At 42.7% G+C, this 15,225-nt stretch overlaps 1 protein-coding gene across 1 annotated transcript; it reads left to right on the top strand.

Moving 5' to 3' along the window:
- The first annotated feature begins 1,577 nt into the window (after positions 1 to 1,577).
- On the top strand, positions 1,578 to 14,189 carry LOC136423332 (uncharacterized). Its single transcript, XM_066411456.1, has 10 exons — positions 1,578 to 1,689; positions 2,178 to 2,328; positions 2,789 to 2,917; positions 3,413 to 3,542; positions 4,094 to 4,247; positions 4,702 to 5,907; positions 8,634 to 8,873; positions 12,600 to 12,788; positions 13,362 to 13,566; positions 14,177 to 14,189. Exons 1-10 carry the CDS (start codon positions 1,578 to 1,580, stop codon positions 14,187 to 14,189), a joined length of 2,529 nt encoding a protein of 842 aa, XP_066267553.1.
- The last annotated feature ends 1,036 nt before the right edge of the window (positions 14,190 to 15,225 follow it).

Raw genomic sequence — 15,225 nt, 5'->3', positions numbered from 1 at the left:
ACAGAACAGCCAAAGCTACGAAGAGGACTCGTAGAATATCATAATGATTACTTTCTTTCTTTATGCTTTTAGCTTCATGTATAATCCAATGATGAATTCTATTTAATGTAGCTTCTGTTGCATTTCTGAAACAAGCATGGTAAAACTCGCATGTAGACATACTTGTGTTGTTGTTGTTTTTGTTTGGAACAGGTGAGTGTCAGGTAAACAACGGTGGATGCCAGCACACCTGCGTGGGGGATCCACGTGAGCACAGTTGTCTTTGTCTACCTGACTATGTCCTTGCAGAGGATAAACACACCTGTCTAGAGAGTAAGTTAAAACATACAATTTGTCAACATTGGAGCAATCCATGTTCAGTTTGAGCTAAAAATGTATTGACGATTACTAAGATTTTGTTTGCCAAGATTGATACTATTTTATTACAAAGTGCTGCTGAAGTTGACATTTTATAAGTACATAATTATGGCCATTTGAACAATAGTAATGTTCCTTAAACAGATATCAAGCTTAAATATTAAACGTTTACGGTTGCAAGAATCGTTATCTCCTTAGAGTTATTGAGCATCTGCCATTTTTTGATGTTTTGTTTTTTAGCCTGAGAAAATTTCACCATTGGTTTAGATTGTAAAGCTAATACTGAAGCTAAAAAGATGCATTATACAAACTGTTCTGAACATTTCTATTCTGTACGAAAATAAAATTGAATTTTATTCATTTTCTATAGGCGGTCATCGTTTTACGTCTGCTTTACTGGTTGCAACTGAAGAAGGTATCATAAAGTTTCCTCACAACATCGCAGACCTTCATCCGATTGCCGATCTAAACTTTACATACGTAGTCCAAGGGCACAAGGTCCTCGCTATTGACTTTGATTATGCAGGTACGTGACATCTTCAACTGGCCAGCGTATGAGCGATGACTATAAGGTCGTTCATACTTCCGAGTACGCGTGCACAGCGACAGGAATTGTGGGTAATATGTCAAAGGTGAAGGCTTCTAACTAACCGTTCTCGTCTTGACTATTGTCTCGATTTGCAAAACAGTGTCCAGGCGAATTTTGTTTATGTCTCAGAGACATTCACCTTTGACATATTACCAACAACTCCTGTCGCCACGCATGCGTACTCAGACGTGAGAACAAACTTATATTTTATAAGCGATAATGCTAGTGGGACATGCAAGTGGTAAATCTCATGATTGATGCGCTAAGAGATTACGCACCGTACCAAAGCTTCAAAATTGAATGTCTGTCAGTACGCTTTTGTCCCTGTTAGCCACCCGGGCCCGTATACGTTGCATGATGTAAAACATAATTATACTATCTGTGACCAAAATCATTACCAGTTGATGGACGTTTTATATAGCCTCCTTTGCAGGCTTTCTGGGCTACGTCGGCGTTTGTTTTTTGGGAGCGCTGATCGATTTTTTTTATTTTCAACATACCAGGTTCTTTTGCTGGAAAAGTCTTATCTGCCCCCCAAATAGCCTTCAGAGGAGGCTAGATTCTATACTTCTTTCGTTGATGTCACTGTAAGAATTCATGGGCCACTTGATCATGTCATGACACAGGAAAGATGCTGTTTTACGTTCAGGAAGAGGACAACGGGATGCGGAGCATACATCGTCTGGAGCTTCTGGGCCAGAACGATCCATTCAACATTTACACCAGCGGTGACGGCATTGAAGGTACGCTACTGTCGAAAATGTTTACATAGAAAGATCGAAAATTGTTCGTTGCTCATATCAACGCTATAGCATCATTAATGTGTCCCTAAATAAATTGAAAGAATATACCCGAACGGACATCGAATCAAGCTGAAACAGCCTTTTATTATGTTTACCTTTATGGAAGGAAACATATGTTTTTTTTGCTCCGTTTTTTTCATCTCTTAAGCTTCTTCTCCCGTTCCAAACAAATGAGGTCAATGACCTGACCAGGTGGCTGTCACAAAGGTTACTGATAATGTAGCTAACACCTTGTGGCGTTTGATTACATTGTGTTCCAAGTGTTGGAGACTGGTCACGATATATATCTATATGACTGTGTTTGAATAAGAATAACAGTAGTAGTTATGCTTGACCATGTGAATTATGTATTTGCCTGCAAATGCTACATTTCTAGTTTACTGATAAATTATAAGGCATCTGTTTTTTTTGTTTGTTTTTTCAAGCAGGTGTTGCCGTGGATTGGGTGTCATCGAACTTGTACTGGACCGAACGACTGTCTGGTCAGATACACGTGTCTCGGCTGGATGGTAGCTTCCGCCAAGTCCTCATAGACAACCAGGATCAGCCGCGAGGAATCGCTGTCCATCCACCTGAAAGGTGCGTTAAGGGCCCCCCTTACAATCCATAACTTGTCATCTGATGCATAATGTACTCTTTACAGTAACCTGGCATCCACTCAATCGTCGTGATGTCGGGCTATCTTCGGCCAAGCTTTCTTCGGGGCAGACGCAGCTCTGTCCCGCCTGGGGTATATTTTACAGCCGGTGGTTATTTTACGAGTCCCATGGTTGGCCGATTAAACCCTTACCATGTAAAACTACTACCGTGTTCCCAATGTTACCTTTGCGGCGGAATCCCCTTTTGCCCTGAAGAGAGCCCAGCCAATCTACGGTATAGAGTTGATACCATGCATATGTTACATTACATCAAAAACATATCAAAAGCACATTTTAGTTATTTACCCATGCATGCTAGTAACTTATAAATTGTCAATGCAAGTGGGGAAAACTTTTTTTTCAAATGGCAATAAACGAACGTCTATTTCTCTCCTTTCCAGACTGCTCTTTTGGACCGAAGCAGGTACAATATCACGTGCATCGCTGGCAGGCACGGACAGAAGAACTGTAGTCCCCTACAACATGAACAGGGAGCCAATAGGAATCGCAATCGATCTTGACATTGATAGGTACCTGGAACTATTGACAACTGTGTTTCATAGTATAGTAGTAGTAGTAGCAGTGTAGTAGTAGTAGTAGTAGTAGTAGTAGTAGTAGTAGTAGTAGTAGTAGTAGTAGTAGTAGTAGCAGAAGTAGTAGTAAAAGTAGTAGTAGTAGTTTCCTGACGGGAAGAAGCTGGGATTGCATTCACTGGAGGAAATGGCAGTAGCGGCACAAGACCGAAACCTTTGGAGGAGAAGTATCCGAAGCCAAGTTGACCTATGCAACAAAGTTGCGGGAGGATCTGAGGTCTAAGGTAAGGTAAGCAGTTTCCTGTATTCTTCTGCAGCTGCAATGTCAGTCTTTCGTCATACAGTGGAATTAAAATATTGTTCATTGGAAGAAGGCATTCGATGCGGCTTGATCGGGAACTGCAAGAGTTTTTTTTGTCGGAAACGTATTGCAAAGATTCTCTCTAACGGAAGCCGTGTTTTCAAACTGTTGTTTGCTTATCCTAATACGAGGTTTTCCCTTAGGTTGTACTGGGTGGATAGTCTACAAGGGTCCATGCAATCGTGCAATCAAACCGGAGGGGATGTCCAGGTGCACTGGCAGGCCAACTATGTCGGGCTATTCGGAGTTACTACCTTTAAGGTATGTTGTTAAGTTTTATGAAAGATACAGTTTTCTTCTCCGGTCCTTAATACAGGTTGAGTATGAGTTTGAAAGTAAGTGATCTCTAGAAAATCACAAAGCTACTAACATGTAAGAAAAGAAAACATTTCATGATACTGTAAATGCAGAAATGTACGCAGGAATTTAATTTTGCTGTAGGTAGAAAATGGAGTTCTCATGATGGTTTTGAGTTCGTGTTTGAAACAACAGTAGCACTACAGCCACACTGGAACGGCTTTTCGCGGTGGTTTGAAGTTCGCGGTTAAGAGTTTACCGGAAAAAAAGCGAACATAAAACCATTGCGAACAATTTGTATCTATTCACAAAGGTATTAACACATAACGCAGATGTACTTTGGTGGTCTCTGCAAGCGGTATCTTTCTCAGAGCAAGAATGACTGGTTCTACTTATCACTGCCAGGTGGCGCTGCTGTTGGAATGATGCGGTCCCAAACGTGACTAAGTTGGTATCCCCCCTCATTACGTTTCTTTCTATTGCCTTAGAGTTCCTATGTGTCTTACCTTATCCAGGACTACGTCCTTTGGACTGATCGCACGAACCACGTCATCAGAATGGGAGTAAACAACGCAAAGGGTAGCTTCGTCACGACAAGACTCACAGAACTGTCTACAAAACCCTACGGAATCCGCCTGTATCATAAATACCAGCAACAGCTATATCCAGGTAAGGGCACACACATCAACTATACCATGTATAAAGACAATTCAAACTCTACAACTGGACAAAATTTCGGAGTTTTAATTCCGAATGTTTTGAATGACATCTATCACTCTTCTTCAGCGTCACTTAAATGAACTCGGGCAAATCGAATACAAAACTAGTAATAGTACTAGTACAACTGTACCATGATTTACAAAATAATGTTACCAACAAAGTCATAACATTGTTATCTTAAAATTCCGAATATTTGTCAGGAAATGTTTCTGGCGCAAGGAACTCACAATTCATTAATTTATTTATTGGAATGCCAGGATAAAATAGTAGATACAATTTTAAACAAACGGTTGATGAAGAGACAGAGAGTTCGTCTCAAAACCTCCCCAGATCAAACTCTTTATGTTGTGTGTAATGTTAATGTTTAAAGATTGTTGCGGTTTTTTTTTCATCCTGGACACAGGTCCATGTGATGTGAATAATGGTGGATGTGAGGGACTGTGCTTACCGACGCTCAACGGTAGGATCTGTGGATGTGGAGATGACGGTTATCTTCATCCCGATGGACAGTCGTGTGGGTCTGATGTCCCGATCATCATACCAGATACAACTCCAGCGTCAACACCTGTCATTTCATCATCTACATCATCAACACCATCATCTTCTGCTATTTCATCATCTACAGCCACCACATCAACACCATCACTATCATCTCCTGCTATTTCATCATCTGCAGCCACCACATCAACACCAACATCTCCTGCTATTTCATCATCTATAGCCACAACATCAAAACCATCATCAACACCATCATCTCTTGCTGTTTCATCATCTACAGCCATAACACCACCATCATCTTCCATTGATGTTTCATCTTCTACTGCCACAACAACAACACCATCATCTCCTCATATTTCATCATCTACAGTCACCACATCAACACCATCACCTCCAGCTATTTCATCATCTTCAGCCACCACATCAACGCCATCATCTCCTGCTATTTCATCATCTACATCATCCATATCAACACCTCCTGCTATTCTATCGTCTACAGCCCCCACATCAACACCATCATCTCCTGCTATTTCATCATCTACGATTACCACACCGGCACCATCGACATCATCAACTCCTGCTATTTCATCATCTACAGTAACAACACCAACACCATCATCTCCTGCTGTATCATCATCAACAGCCACAACACGAAAACCATCAACACCATCATCTTCTGCTGTTTCATCATCTACAGCCACTACACCAAAACCATCATCAACATCATCACCTCCTACTACATCATCATCCACAGCCGCCACACCAACACCATCATCTGCTATGTTATCGTCTACAACAACTACACCGACACAAAGACAGTTTTCGGAGTCTACTCCAATCAAGTTTAGCCCACACATCGGTCCGACATTTGCCGAAACATGTCCTCAAGGTCAGACGATTGTTGTAGAGTTACCAGCTGACGCGGAAGGGCGAGCATACGTAAACAAGACCATTTCAGCCTGGGACAGAAACGGACAGTTACTAGAGGTTCGCGGCAACCATGGCCTCCCTGGATACATCCTCTACAACACAGAACCTCAACAAGTGGTGCTTGAGGCGACGGATGGATGGGGAATGGCCACAATCTGTTCATTTATCATAATAGTGAACGGTACCTTTTAATTACTTACTTTAATTTATATATTTGATGACAATAAACTGTATGATTTCAAGGATATATATAAAGTCTTTTACATGTAATTAAGGGTTAATGACCCGCCCCGAGGTGTATATGGTGTCATAACGCCTGGTCATGTGTTATAACCACCGAATAAAATATAACATGATCAGGCGTTATGACACCATATACACCGAGGGACAGGCGGGTCATTAACGTTATTATCACATAGCCTATCTAAACTGACCCATATAAGAGAGACAAATTTCTGTGTAATACATAGATTCTTTATTTGATACTATACATGTAAAATCAATCCATTGTAGATATGATGTTCATATAATAATCCAATGTAAACAAGCGGTGACTTGTCTTCGAGCCCACACGGTTACAAATTGACGGGTTGTTGGACGCCTAGGTGTGGTACGAGTCGTGCATGTTTACCTCCCCTTTGCTTTTAGTTTCCCCGGATAATTATTGCTCAAGCCGGAAAAGAAATCCCACAGAAGTGTACACATATCGAGCCGAGATCATTGTAGGTACAAACCTGTAAGAATTTGGGCGATTTTGACCGTAATTCTTTCGATGCCAACACATCGGTTCGGGGAAGTTACGTGTTTGCCCTAGGGAGGGGGGCGTTTTTTTTAAACAATGCGACATCACTTTGCCGGCAATAATTCAATTTTCACCAGGTAAAACCCCTCAGAAACGTGAACATACCGACCTGGGGTCCTCTTGGGTAGAAACGTAGAATGTTTCATGGGCGATTTCTTTGTCTGCCAAGATTTGCTACTTCGTGAAATACAATGTGATGAGTGGGGAGGGGAATCTGTGTGCCCGCTGCTTCTTGTTGGTCACACTCGTCAGCTTCCTTGGCCCTAAACTGCTGAAGCATGTTCCTTGGTTCCATCGTAAACAATGTATCATTATGATGACAGTCAATTTCATGAAAACCTCCAGCTGCACCTTGATCAAGTCCCCAAGCTTAGGTCGTTGTGTCAGACGTGCACGATCTGTCAGGCACAGTTGGATTGTCTCCGCGTATCCCAAAACGACTGATTTTGCCCCAGGCACGGTTTGTGACACGCGGGCACTGTCACGAACCATGCCTGGGCACAGTTTGTGACGGTGTCCGAGTGTCACTAACCGTGCTATTGCCCCAGGCACGGTTTGTGACACACGGGCACTGTCACAAACCGTGCCTGGGCACTGAACGTGACAGTGCCAGAGTGTCACAAACCGTGCTTTTGCCCCAGGCACTGTTCGTGACAGTGCGCGAGTGTCACAAACCGTGCTTTTGCCCCAGGCACTGTTCGTGACAGTGCCCGAGTGTCACAAACCGTGCTTTTGCCCCAGGCACTGTTCGTGACAGTGCCCGAGTGTCACAAACCGTGCTTTTGCCCCAGGCACTGTTCGTGACAGTGTCCGAGTGTCACAAACCGTGCCTTGGGCAAAAGCACGGTTTGTGACACTCGCGCACTGTCACGAACCGTGCCTCAGGACACAGTCGTGAATGGCACGGTTCGGGGTGGAAATCTGTTGTAGAAATTCGTGATAAGACGTCCGTCTGTTTGTGCCACATCAACTCTAAGTCCGAATCATCCAAGACAAGCGTGAAATGTATTTCAATGAGCGAGAATTACGCTGATTCTTTCTCATCCCAGCGCCCCTAAAAAAACAAAGATGGCGGGCTGCAGCGAAAAAAACGCGTTGGGCAGACTCCTCCCCCTCAAAACACTAAGCTCCGCCCCAAAGCACAGTATGGGATAAGACCCCCTGTGTTTCACGAACTGTGCTCGGCTGGGCACCATTCGTGACGGTGTCCGAGTGTCACAAACCGTGCTTTTGTCCCAGGCTCGGTTTGTGACACACGGGCACGGTCACAAACCGTGCCTAGGCACCAAACGTGACAAAGCACCAAACGTGACGCGACAGCGTCTTCCTCAACTTCCCATGACCGGAAAACTGACTCTAAGTCGGCGTCTGTTAGTTCCTCGACGTAAAACTGTGGGACGGGTGATGATGCCCGACAAATAAGTTGCAACAATCGTCTGCGGACGGTTCCACTCTCTCGGTAGGGGTGTGAAAAATATTGTTTTAGTCCTCTCGTTTAAATTTCATTCAAATTGAAATTTGTTCATTTTTGTCACGTATTCTAAGAAGATTTTGTGAATTTTGAGAAAATTTATTTTCTGAACAAGGGTAAGAAAATGATTCATAAAAAAGACACCCCCTCTACAAAATGGAATAAGTGGTGTGTTATAGCCCGGGTGTGTTATGGCCCCATAACACATGGGCAATGGAGGCTTCTGATTGGTCGACGCCATCTAGCTATGTGATAATATGTTTTGGTAAGCTTTTAACGAGTAAAGCAGACTCACCTAGTTTTATTCCTTACATCAGTATTATCCAAGTCAAAGAGATGTCTACGTACAGGAGGTCCAGTGGAGTCGACATAACGTTCACCTTTAAATTAAGCTTGTTCTCAATTCCAAGTACGCATGCGCGCCGACAGGAATATGTCAAAAGTGAAGGCCCTTGGGACATAGACAAAACACGTCTGGACATTGTTATGCAAATCGAGACACTAGTCGAGACAAGAACTGTTTACAATTTGACATTTTCCCCACAATTCATGCCGAAGCGCACGCGTATTCGGAAGTGTGAACAAGCTCATTTGCCTTTGTCGTACAATGGTAACGTTTTGATGTGTATTTCAGATCCCCATCCACCCAGGCTAACCTGCCCAGCTGACATCACCAGACTGTCAGAAACACCTGGTGACGTCATCAGCTGGGACGAACCGATCCCGGAGGACAACTCTGGTCAGACGGTGCGTCTGTCGTCCAACCATCGGCCAGGGGTACGGTTTTCCCGGTACGGGGTGTACACGGTGACGTATACCGCTGTGGATGTGGCAGGGAACCGGGCAACCTGTGACTTCTCCATATCCATCGAAAGTAAGTTTTGTGAAAATTTAGCGGGTATCTCACTGGACCCGCGGCACGTTGGCGACCTCATTGCGTCCTAAACTGGGTTTGTGTTACCCTTGACTTTATGATTGGAATGCCATTCAAAACCTACAGTTATGACTAAACAGACAACAAAACACATAAAGCGTAGATTTTGTCGCTGAAATTCGATAAAATCTACAAGGAAATTGTTTTAGAACAGTCGTATACTCGAGTTTAACCCCGGTCCCCCGAAAGTACGAAATGGAACGAAATGGAACGAAATGGAACGAAATGGAACGAAATGGAACGAAATGGAACGAAATGGAACGAAATGGAACGAAATAGAACGAAATGGAACGAAATGGAACGAAATGGAACGAGATGGAACGAGATAGAACGAGATGGAACGACATGGAACGAAATGGAACGAAATGTGATCTCTTTGCACGCGGCGCCTCCATTTTCAAGGAAGAATCTAGCCACACAAACGCGAGAAAAACGTTGTATTTAATATTATCACATAGTTTCAAGAAATAAAACACGTTATATTTAAGGGTTAATGACCCGCCCCGAGGTGTATATGGTGTCATAACGCCTGGTCATGTGCTATAACCACCGAATAAAACCACCTCGTTCGCTTCGCTCACTTGGTGGTTTTATTCGGTGGTTATAGCACATGACCAGGCGTTATGACACCATATACACCGAGGAACAGGCGGGTCATTAACGTTATTATCACATAGCCTATCCAAACTGACCCATATAAGAGAGACAAATTTCTGTATAATACATAGATTCTTTATTTAATACTATACATGTAAAATCAATCCATTGTACATATGATCTTCATATAATCCAATGTAAACAAGCGGTGACTTGTCTTCGAGCCCACACGGTTATAAATTGACAGGTTGTTAATAGACGCCTAGGTGTGGTAAGAATCGTACATGTTTACCTCCCCTTTGCCGCAAGTTGTAGTTTCCCCGGATGATTATTACTCAAGCCGGAAAAAAAAATCCCACAGAAGCGTACACATATCGAGCCAAGATCATTGTAGGTACAAACCTGTAAGAATTTGGGCGATTTTGACCGTAATTCTTTCGATGCCAACACATCGGTTTCGGGAAGTTACGTGTTCGTGACTTGGGCCATGGGGAGGGGGGCGTTTGTTTTTAACAAGACGACATCACTTTGCCAGTAACATTTTTAATTTTCGTCAGGAAAAACCCCTCAGAAACGTGAACATACCGGTCTGGGGTCCTCTTGGGTAGAAACGTAGGAGGTTTCATGGGCGATTTCTTTGTCTGCCATGATTTGCTACTTCGGGAAATACAATGTGATGAGTGGGGAGGGAACTCTGTGTGCCCGCTGCATCTTGTTGGTCACACTCGTCAGCTTCCTTGCCCCTCAACCGCTGAAGTATGTTCCTGGGTGTCTTCCCCAACTTCCCATGACCCGAAAACTGACTCTAAGTCGGCGTCTGACAGTTCCTCGACGAAAAACTGTGGTACTCTTATGGCGGACGTTCGAACGCGTTCTGCGAACGATCGTCTGGGCCAGTTCCACTTTGACGGCGGGGGTGTGAAAAATATTGTTTTTAGTCCTACCGTTTGAATTTTACTTGAATTGATTTTTTTTCCTTTTTTTATGAATTCTTCATGTATTCTTAGGACATTTGGGGGAATTTTAAGACAATAAAGATATTTTAAACACGGTTAAGAAAAAGATTCATCAAAAAGATACCCCCATCTACAAAATGCAACGGTTTTGTTATGGCATGACGTCAATAAGTGGTGTGTTATGGCGTGATAACAGACCACTTATTGTGGGCAATGGAGGCTTCTGATTGGTCGACACCATCTGGCCATGTGATAATATGTATTTATCACTCACTTCTGTATTTAACCCTCATCCGACCGTATGGGGTCCGTTTGGACCCCAGGCGTGTTCTAATGTGTGCCATATCAACATTTTTAGTTGGAGAAAAAATTCCTTCCATGAGTTTGTTCATGTACATGTCTTACAACTCCTGAGAAATTTTTACCGGGATTGGCCGATTTTTGCGGAAGTTATACTCTAAAGTGTGCGTGTTGTCCGCTGGGGTCCAAACGGACCCCAGATAATTTCGCATTGTTTATTACGTAATTAGAAAGAAATTCCTCATAACTTCCAAACGGTATAATGTATCCTCCCCAAATTTGCAGGGAGTGATGTTCACGTAAAGTTTTATAATTTCTGTAAATTTTGTGACGTTATGACGTAATATTACGTAATCATGACGTCATCGATGTGATTTTATAGGCTAAATAGGGAAGTCCCATAATATTGAAAGGTATTAAACAAAATAGAGTGTATTATTGATTTCAAGGTATGCCAAGGCATGCAACGTCAATGGCGATTACGTTGACGTCAAAATGATGTCATAGAGTGACGTCATGTGTCGTTAGTGATCCCTGTCATCCGCCATCTTGGATCGGCCATTTTGAAATTACATTTTTCCATTTATGACCCCAAATCACAAAAGAAAGAGACTGGAAACGTTAATCTGAATGTTTCTGGTTAAGAAAATACCAGGTAGTGACGTGTTTGAAGGCAAAAAGCCTGTTTATACCTAAAATGAACATCTTGTCCGCCATCTTGGATTTTTAGCGATTACGTAATCAAATCAGCATAAATTATGAATAATAAATCATGAAAGTTACATCTAAATACATATGATGTTATACATGTTGGAAAACTAGTGTGGTTGAGCAAGAAAACCTGAGAAATATCATTGTTTTAAAAAAATTAGTGACTTTTTGTATAAAATGCCTGTCAGAAACCCGTTGCCATGGCAACAGGTAAAATGCTAAACTTAAACTATTATCATGGAATTGTTGCCAACTATATTCTAGGAAAAGTCACCAAGTATGGTAGTCTTAGCATACGTCATTTTTGCAGTTATACGATGTCAAAGTTGGCGCGGGCACTTTTAGCCCCCCCAGTCTAGATAGGGTTAAAAGGGTTCTTCTCATTTTCTGCATAAATTATCATAATGAGCTTTAATCATCAACACCAAAACTTGTCAAAATATTCTCCATAGATTATTGTAACAGGATATGCACAATAACTACAATAAGATCCACCAGAAATATATTTAGGGGGCAAAGCAAAATGGAGTCCGTTTGGACCCCATACGGCCAGATTCGTCGCAAAAATGTGTCGGTCGGATGAGGGTTAAAATGCTTCCTGTTCCGGTCTTCTCCTTATATGTCGCTATCTACTGGTATTTCATTTCATAATGTAACATATGTTGTTTTAGTTCGTTCCATTTCGTTCCATTTCGTTCCATTTCGTTCCATTTTGTTCCATTTCGTTCCATTTCGTTCCATTTCGTTCCATTTCGTTCCATTTCGTTCCATTTCGTTCCATTTCGTTCCATTTCGTTCCATTTCGCACTTTCGGGGGACCCTTCAACCCTAGGGTGGACTCCAGCTCGGACACATTTTCAGGGATTACATTCGTCCTTTCGGATGGTGACGTAAAGCCGGTGGTCCCGTGTATGAGGGAACATCATGCATAAGCCTCAAGCGTAAAACCTCTGAACGCAAAATAACCCCGCACACTTATCGAGAAGAGTAGGGGCGACCCGGTGTGCTTGGATAAACACGCGAGCGGTAGTGGAGCCTCGCATTGCATTACTAGCTAACGAAAAAGGTTCGGTCCCTTACGTTACCTTTTATGTACTCATAGGCCCGGCCGCGTCGTGCGACGAGAGAGACCTCCCAGCCGTCCAAAACGGCCGGTTCCGCGGATGTCAGACCACGGCTGGAGTGACGACCTGTACGCTACTATGTGAGAGTGGATTCCGGCCTACCGTTAGCGGTCTGGACTGTCTACCAAGCGGGAGGTGGGACAGTAGCCAAGTCCTGTCTTGCTTGAGTAAGTATTTACACGCTAAAGGGGAGCTTAAATCAATTACAGGTTTGTACTATATTAGAAAAGCCGACTATAGTATGCTAGTTTTTTGAGTTGCAAACGGTCGGATAGCCGTAACTATGACGGTGTTATGTAAAAGAAGTGACAACTTGACTTTTGAGTATACTTAGCATGGTATAGCCGGCTTTTCTGTCTAGACACCAATACAAGTTACATCACTTGGTTAGTCTGTATCGCAACTTGCGATTCTGTGCGTTAGCTAAGGAAATAATAATCTGAATATTATAAAACTTGTAATAATGACATGGTGGTTGATATGCTATAATGTGATATGACGTATGATTTTGTATGATATATGAGTCATCTGAGTAATTAGCTCGCCAACATGATGATGCTATAGTTTGTAGGATCTAGGAACGCTGGCAATGCCCTAAAACCTTAGCGGTATGTGTGCGTTGACTATTGCTCTACGTACAGATTAGTATACTGTTGAGGTACAGTTAGATAAGTATTGCCATTAGATGCCCATAGAAAATTTGACAAATTTCAAAAACTTGGTGACATTTTGACCCACAGGTAACCTGCTCCCCGTCCAAGTCTCCACCTCTATGTCCTTCACGTTCAACGACGCCCCCTGCCGAGACAACGATGACTTTGCAAACGTGGTGCAGACACAACTGAGGGCGTCCTTTGCGAACACCGGGATATGCCGCGTGGCTAGCCAAAACGGAGTGGCTCTCTGTGACGACAAGTTGTCACAAGTTATAACATCTTCATGCCAGTCAGTGACATTTCAACGCAAGCAACGAGACATCACTGATGCGGATATTCCATCTAACATCCATAAATCATTTAACTCTGACTTAAAGCGGGAAAAACACAACAACCGTCGTCCAAGGAACGTAGATGAATTATTAATATCGTCGCCTCAAAGCACGACGTGGCTGCATAAACTTCCGAATAATAAGATATATACATCAACCGATGATGCGGAAGAAAAACTGACAGAAATAGAAAAGATGGCGTACTCGTACGGTGACGTACTTCCGGTCAGAAGAGGACGTGACGTCAGTGGGATTGATGTGACAGTAGAAGCAACCGTTTCTCCCATGAGCACCCGGGACAACATTTGTTCAATAGAACAACGCTTGAACCACGTGACTCAAATCGTCAAGGAAAAAGTGGCATCCTGGTCGATTTACATCGATATCGAGGGCAAATCGCACACGGTAGATTCGAATTCGTTTTTGTCAGCAGGCGTCACTCACAGATACGCCGATGGCAGAACGTCATTCGGAAGAAAATGCGGTCAGTAATATCATTGTCAACATCTTAAACTTATCGTCTATTGCTAGTCTATGAGATTTTTGTTTATGTTATTCTCCAAGCAGAGGTTTCGGTTGAGTGTGGTAGGAGTGTCCGGGATTTTAAAAGAGGAACGTAAAAAATCCCGGACATTCCTAGCACACTCGACCGAAACCTCTGCTTGGAGAATAAGTTTATGTTTACATTGAAAGCTTGTAAATAAAAATACTTGCTTCCGTAGTGTCAAACCAAGCTCTATTAGACTACAATTTATCATCAGAATAAGCTAAATTAGGCACTAACATGTGTATAACTGTATTGTCAACACGTTTGCGAAGATTAGTCATCAAGGTATTGAAGATAATGTTTTCTATACAATCCATAACGGGGGTTGCCCGTACTTAGGACGCGCCCTAACTTAGGACGGACTTTTTAGTGATCTTGTTATGCATAAGTACGCCGTGTTTGTGTCCACTGACTATGCTCATAAGGAAGATAAATAAACCAAGTCCATGCACATAATTTTTATTTGCATTCAAAACATATGTGTACATATTCATTTCTTGTTTTGTCGAGCATAGTATTTTGACAATAATGATGGCAACGCTGAGTAGAGGGTCACTGCGTAGCTAGACGGCCCGACACCTAAATATACGACCTGTGCCAAGCATATATACAACTATCATACACATAAGAAATATAGCTTCATAAAACACAAAAAATTGGGTCTTTAAGTGTTTGTTGAGAAGAAAACCGACCAAAGAAAACAACGTAAATATCGCTGCCGTCTGGCAACGTTGTTTTCCCGCCATTTTTGGGGGCCGCGATGCTGGCGGACGGCGATTCAACGCACAGCTTTGTAACGCTATAACATGTGATTGGTACCGTCTATGAAAAGGAAACTGAATACAGAGATGGCGAAGATATTTCCCAATAAGTAGACGGAGTATTGTTGATGTAAGCGGTGTCGTTTTTTCGTAAAGATTTTGTAAGTCGGGTCGCATGCAAGACGGGCCGCGCGCAAAGTGCGTAGTAGCCTATTTCCCGCCAAAACATGAGCTGGGATGCGCTAGACATAGCCCTTCTCACATGACGTTAGAAGTGCACACAGTCAAAATTTTCCGGTCAAAAGAAA

The sequence above is a fragment of the Branchiostoma lanceolatum genome, chromosome 17 (genome assembly GCF_035083965.1).
Source record: "Branchiostoma lanceolatum isolate klBraLanc5 chromosome 17, klBraLanc5.hap2, whole genome shotgun sequence".
In the NCBI taxonomy this organism is placed as follows: domain Eukaryota; kingdom Metazoa; phylum Chordata; class Leptocardii; order Amphioxiformes; family Branchiostomatidae; genus Branchiostoma; species Branchiostoma lanceolatum.
Note: the sequence above shows the minus strand (reverse complement) of the source record. Positions and strands in the feature narration are given on the sequence as shown.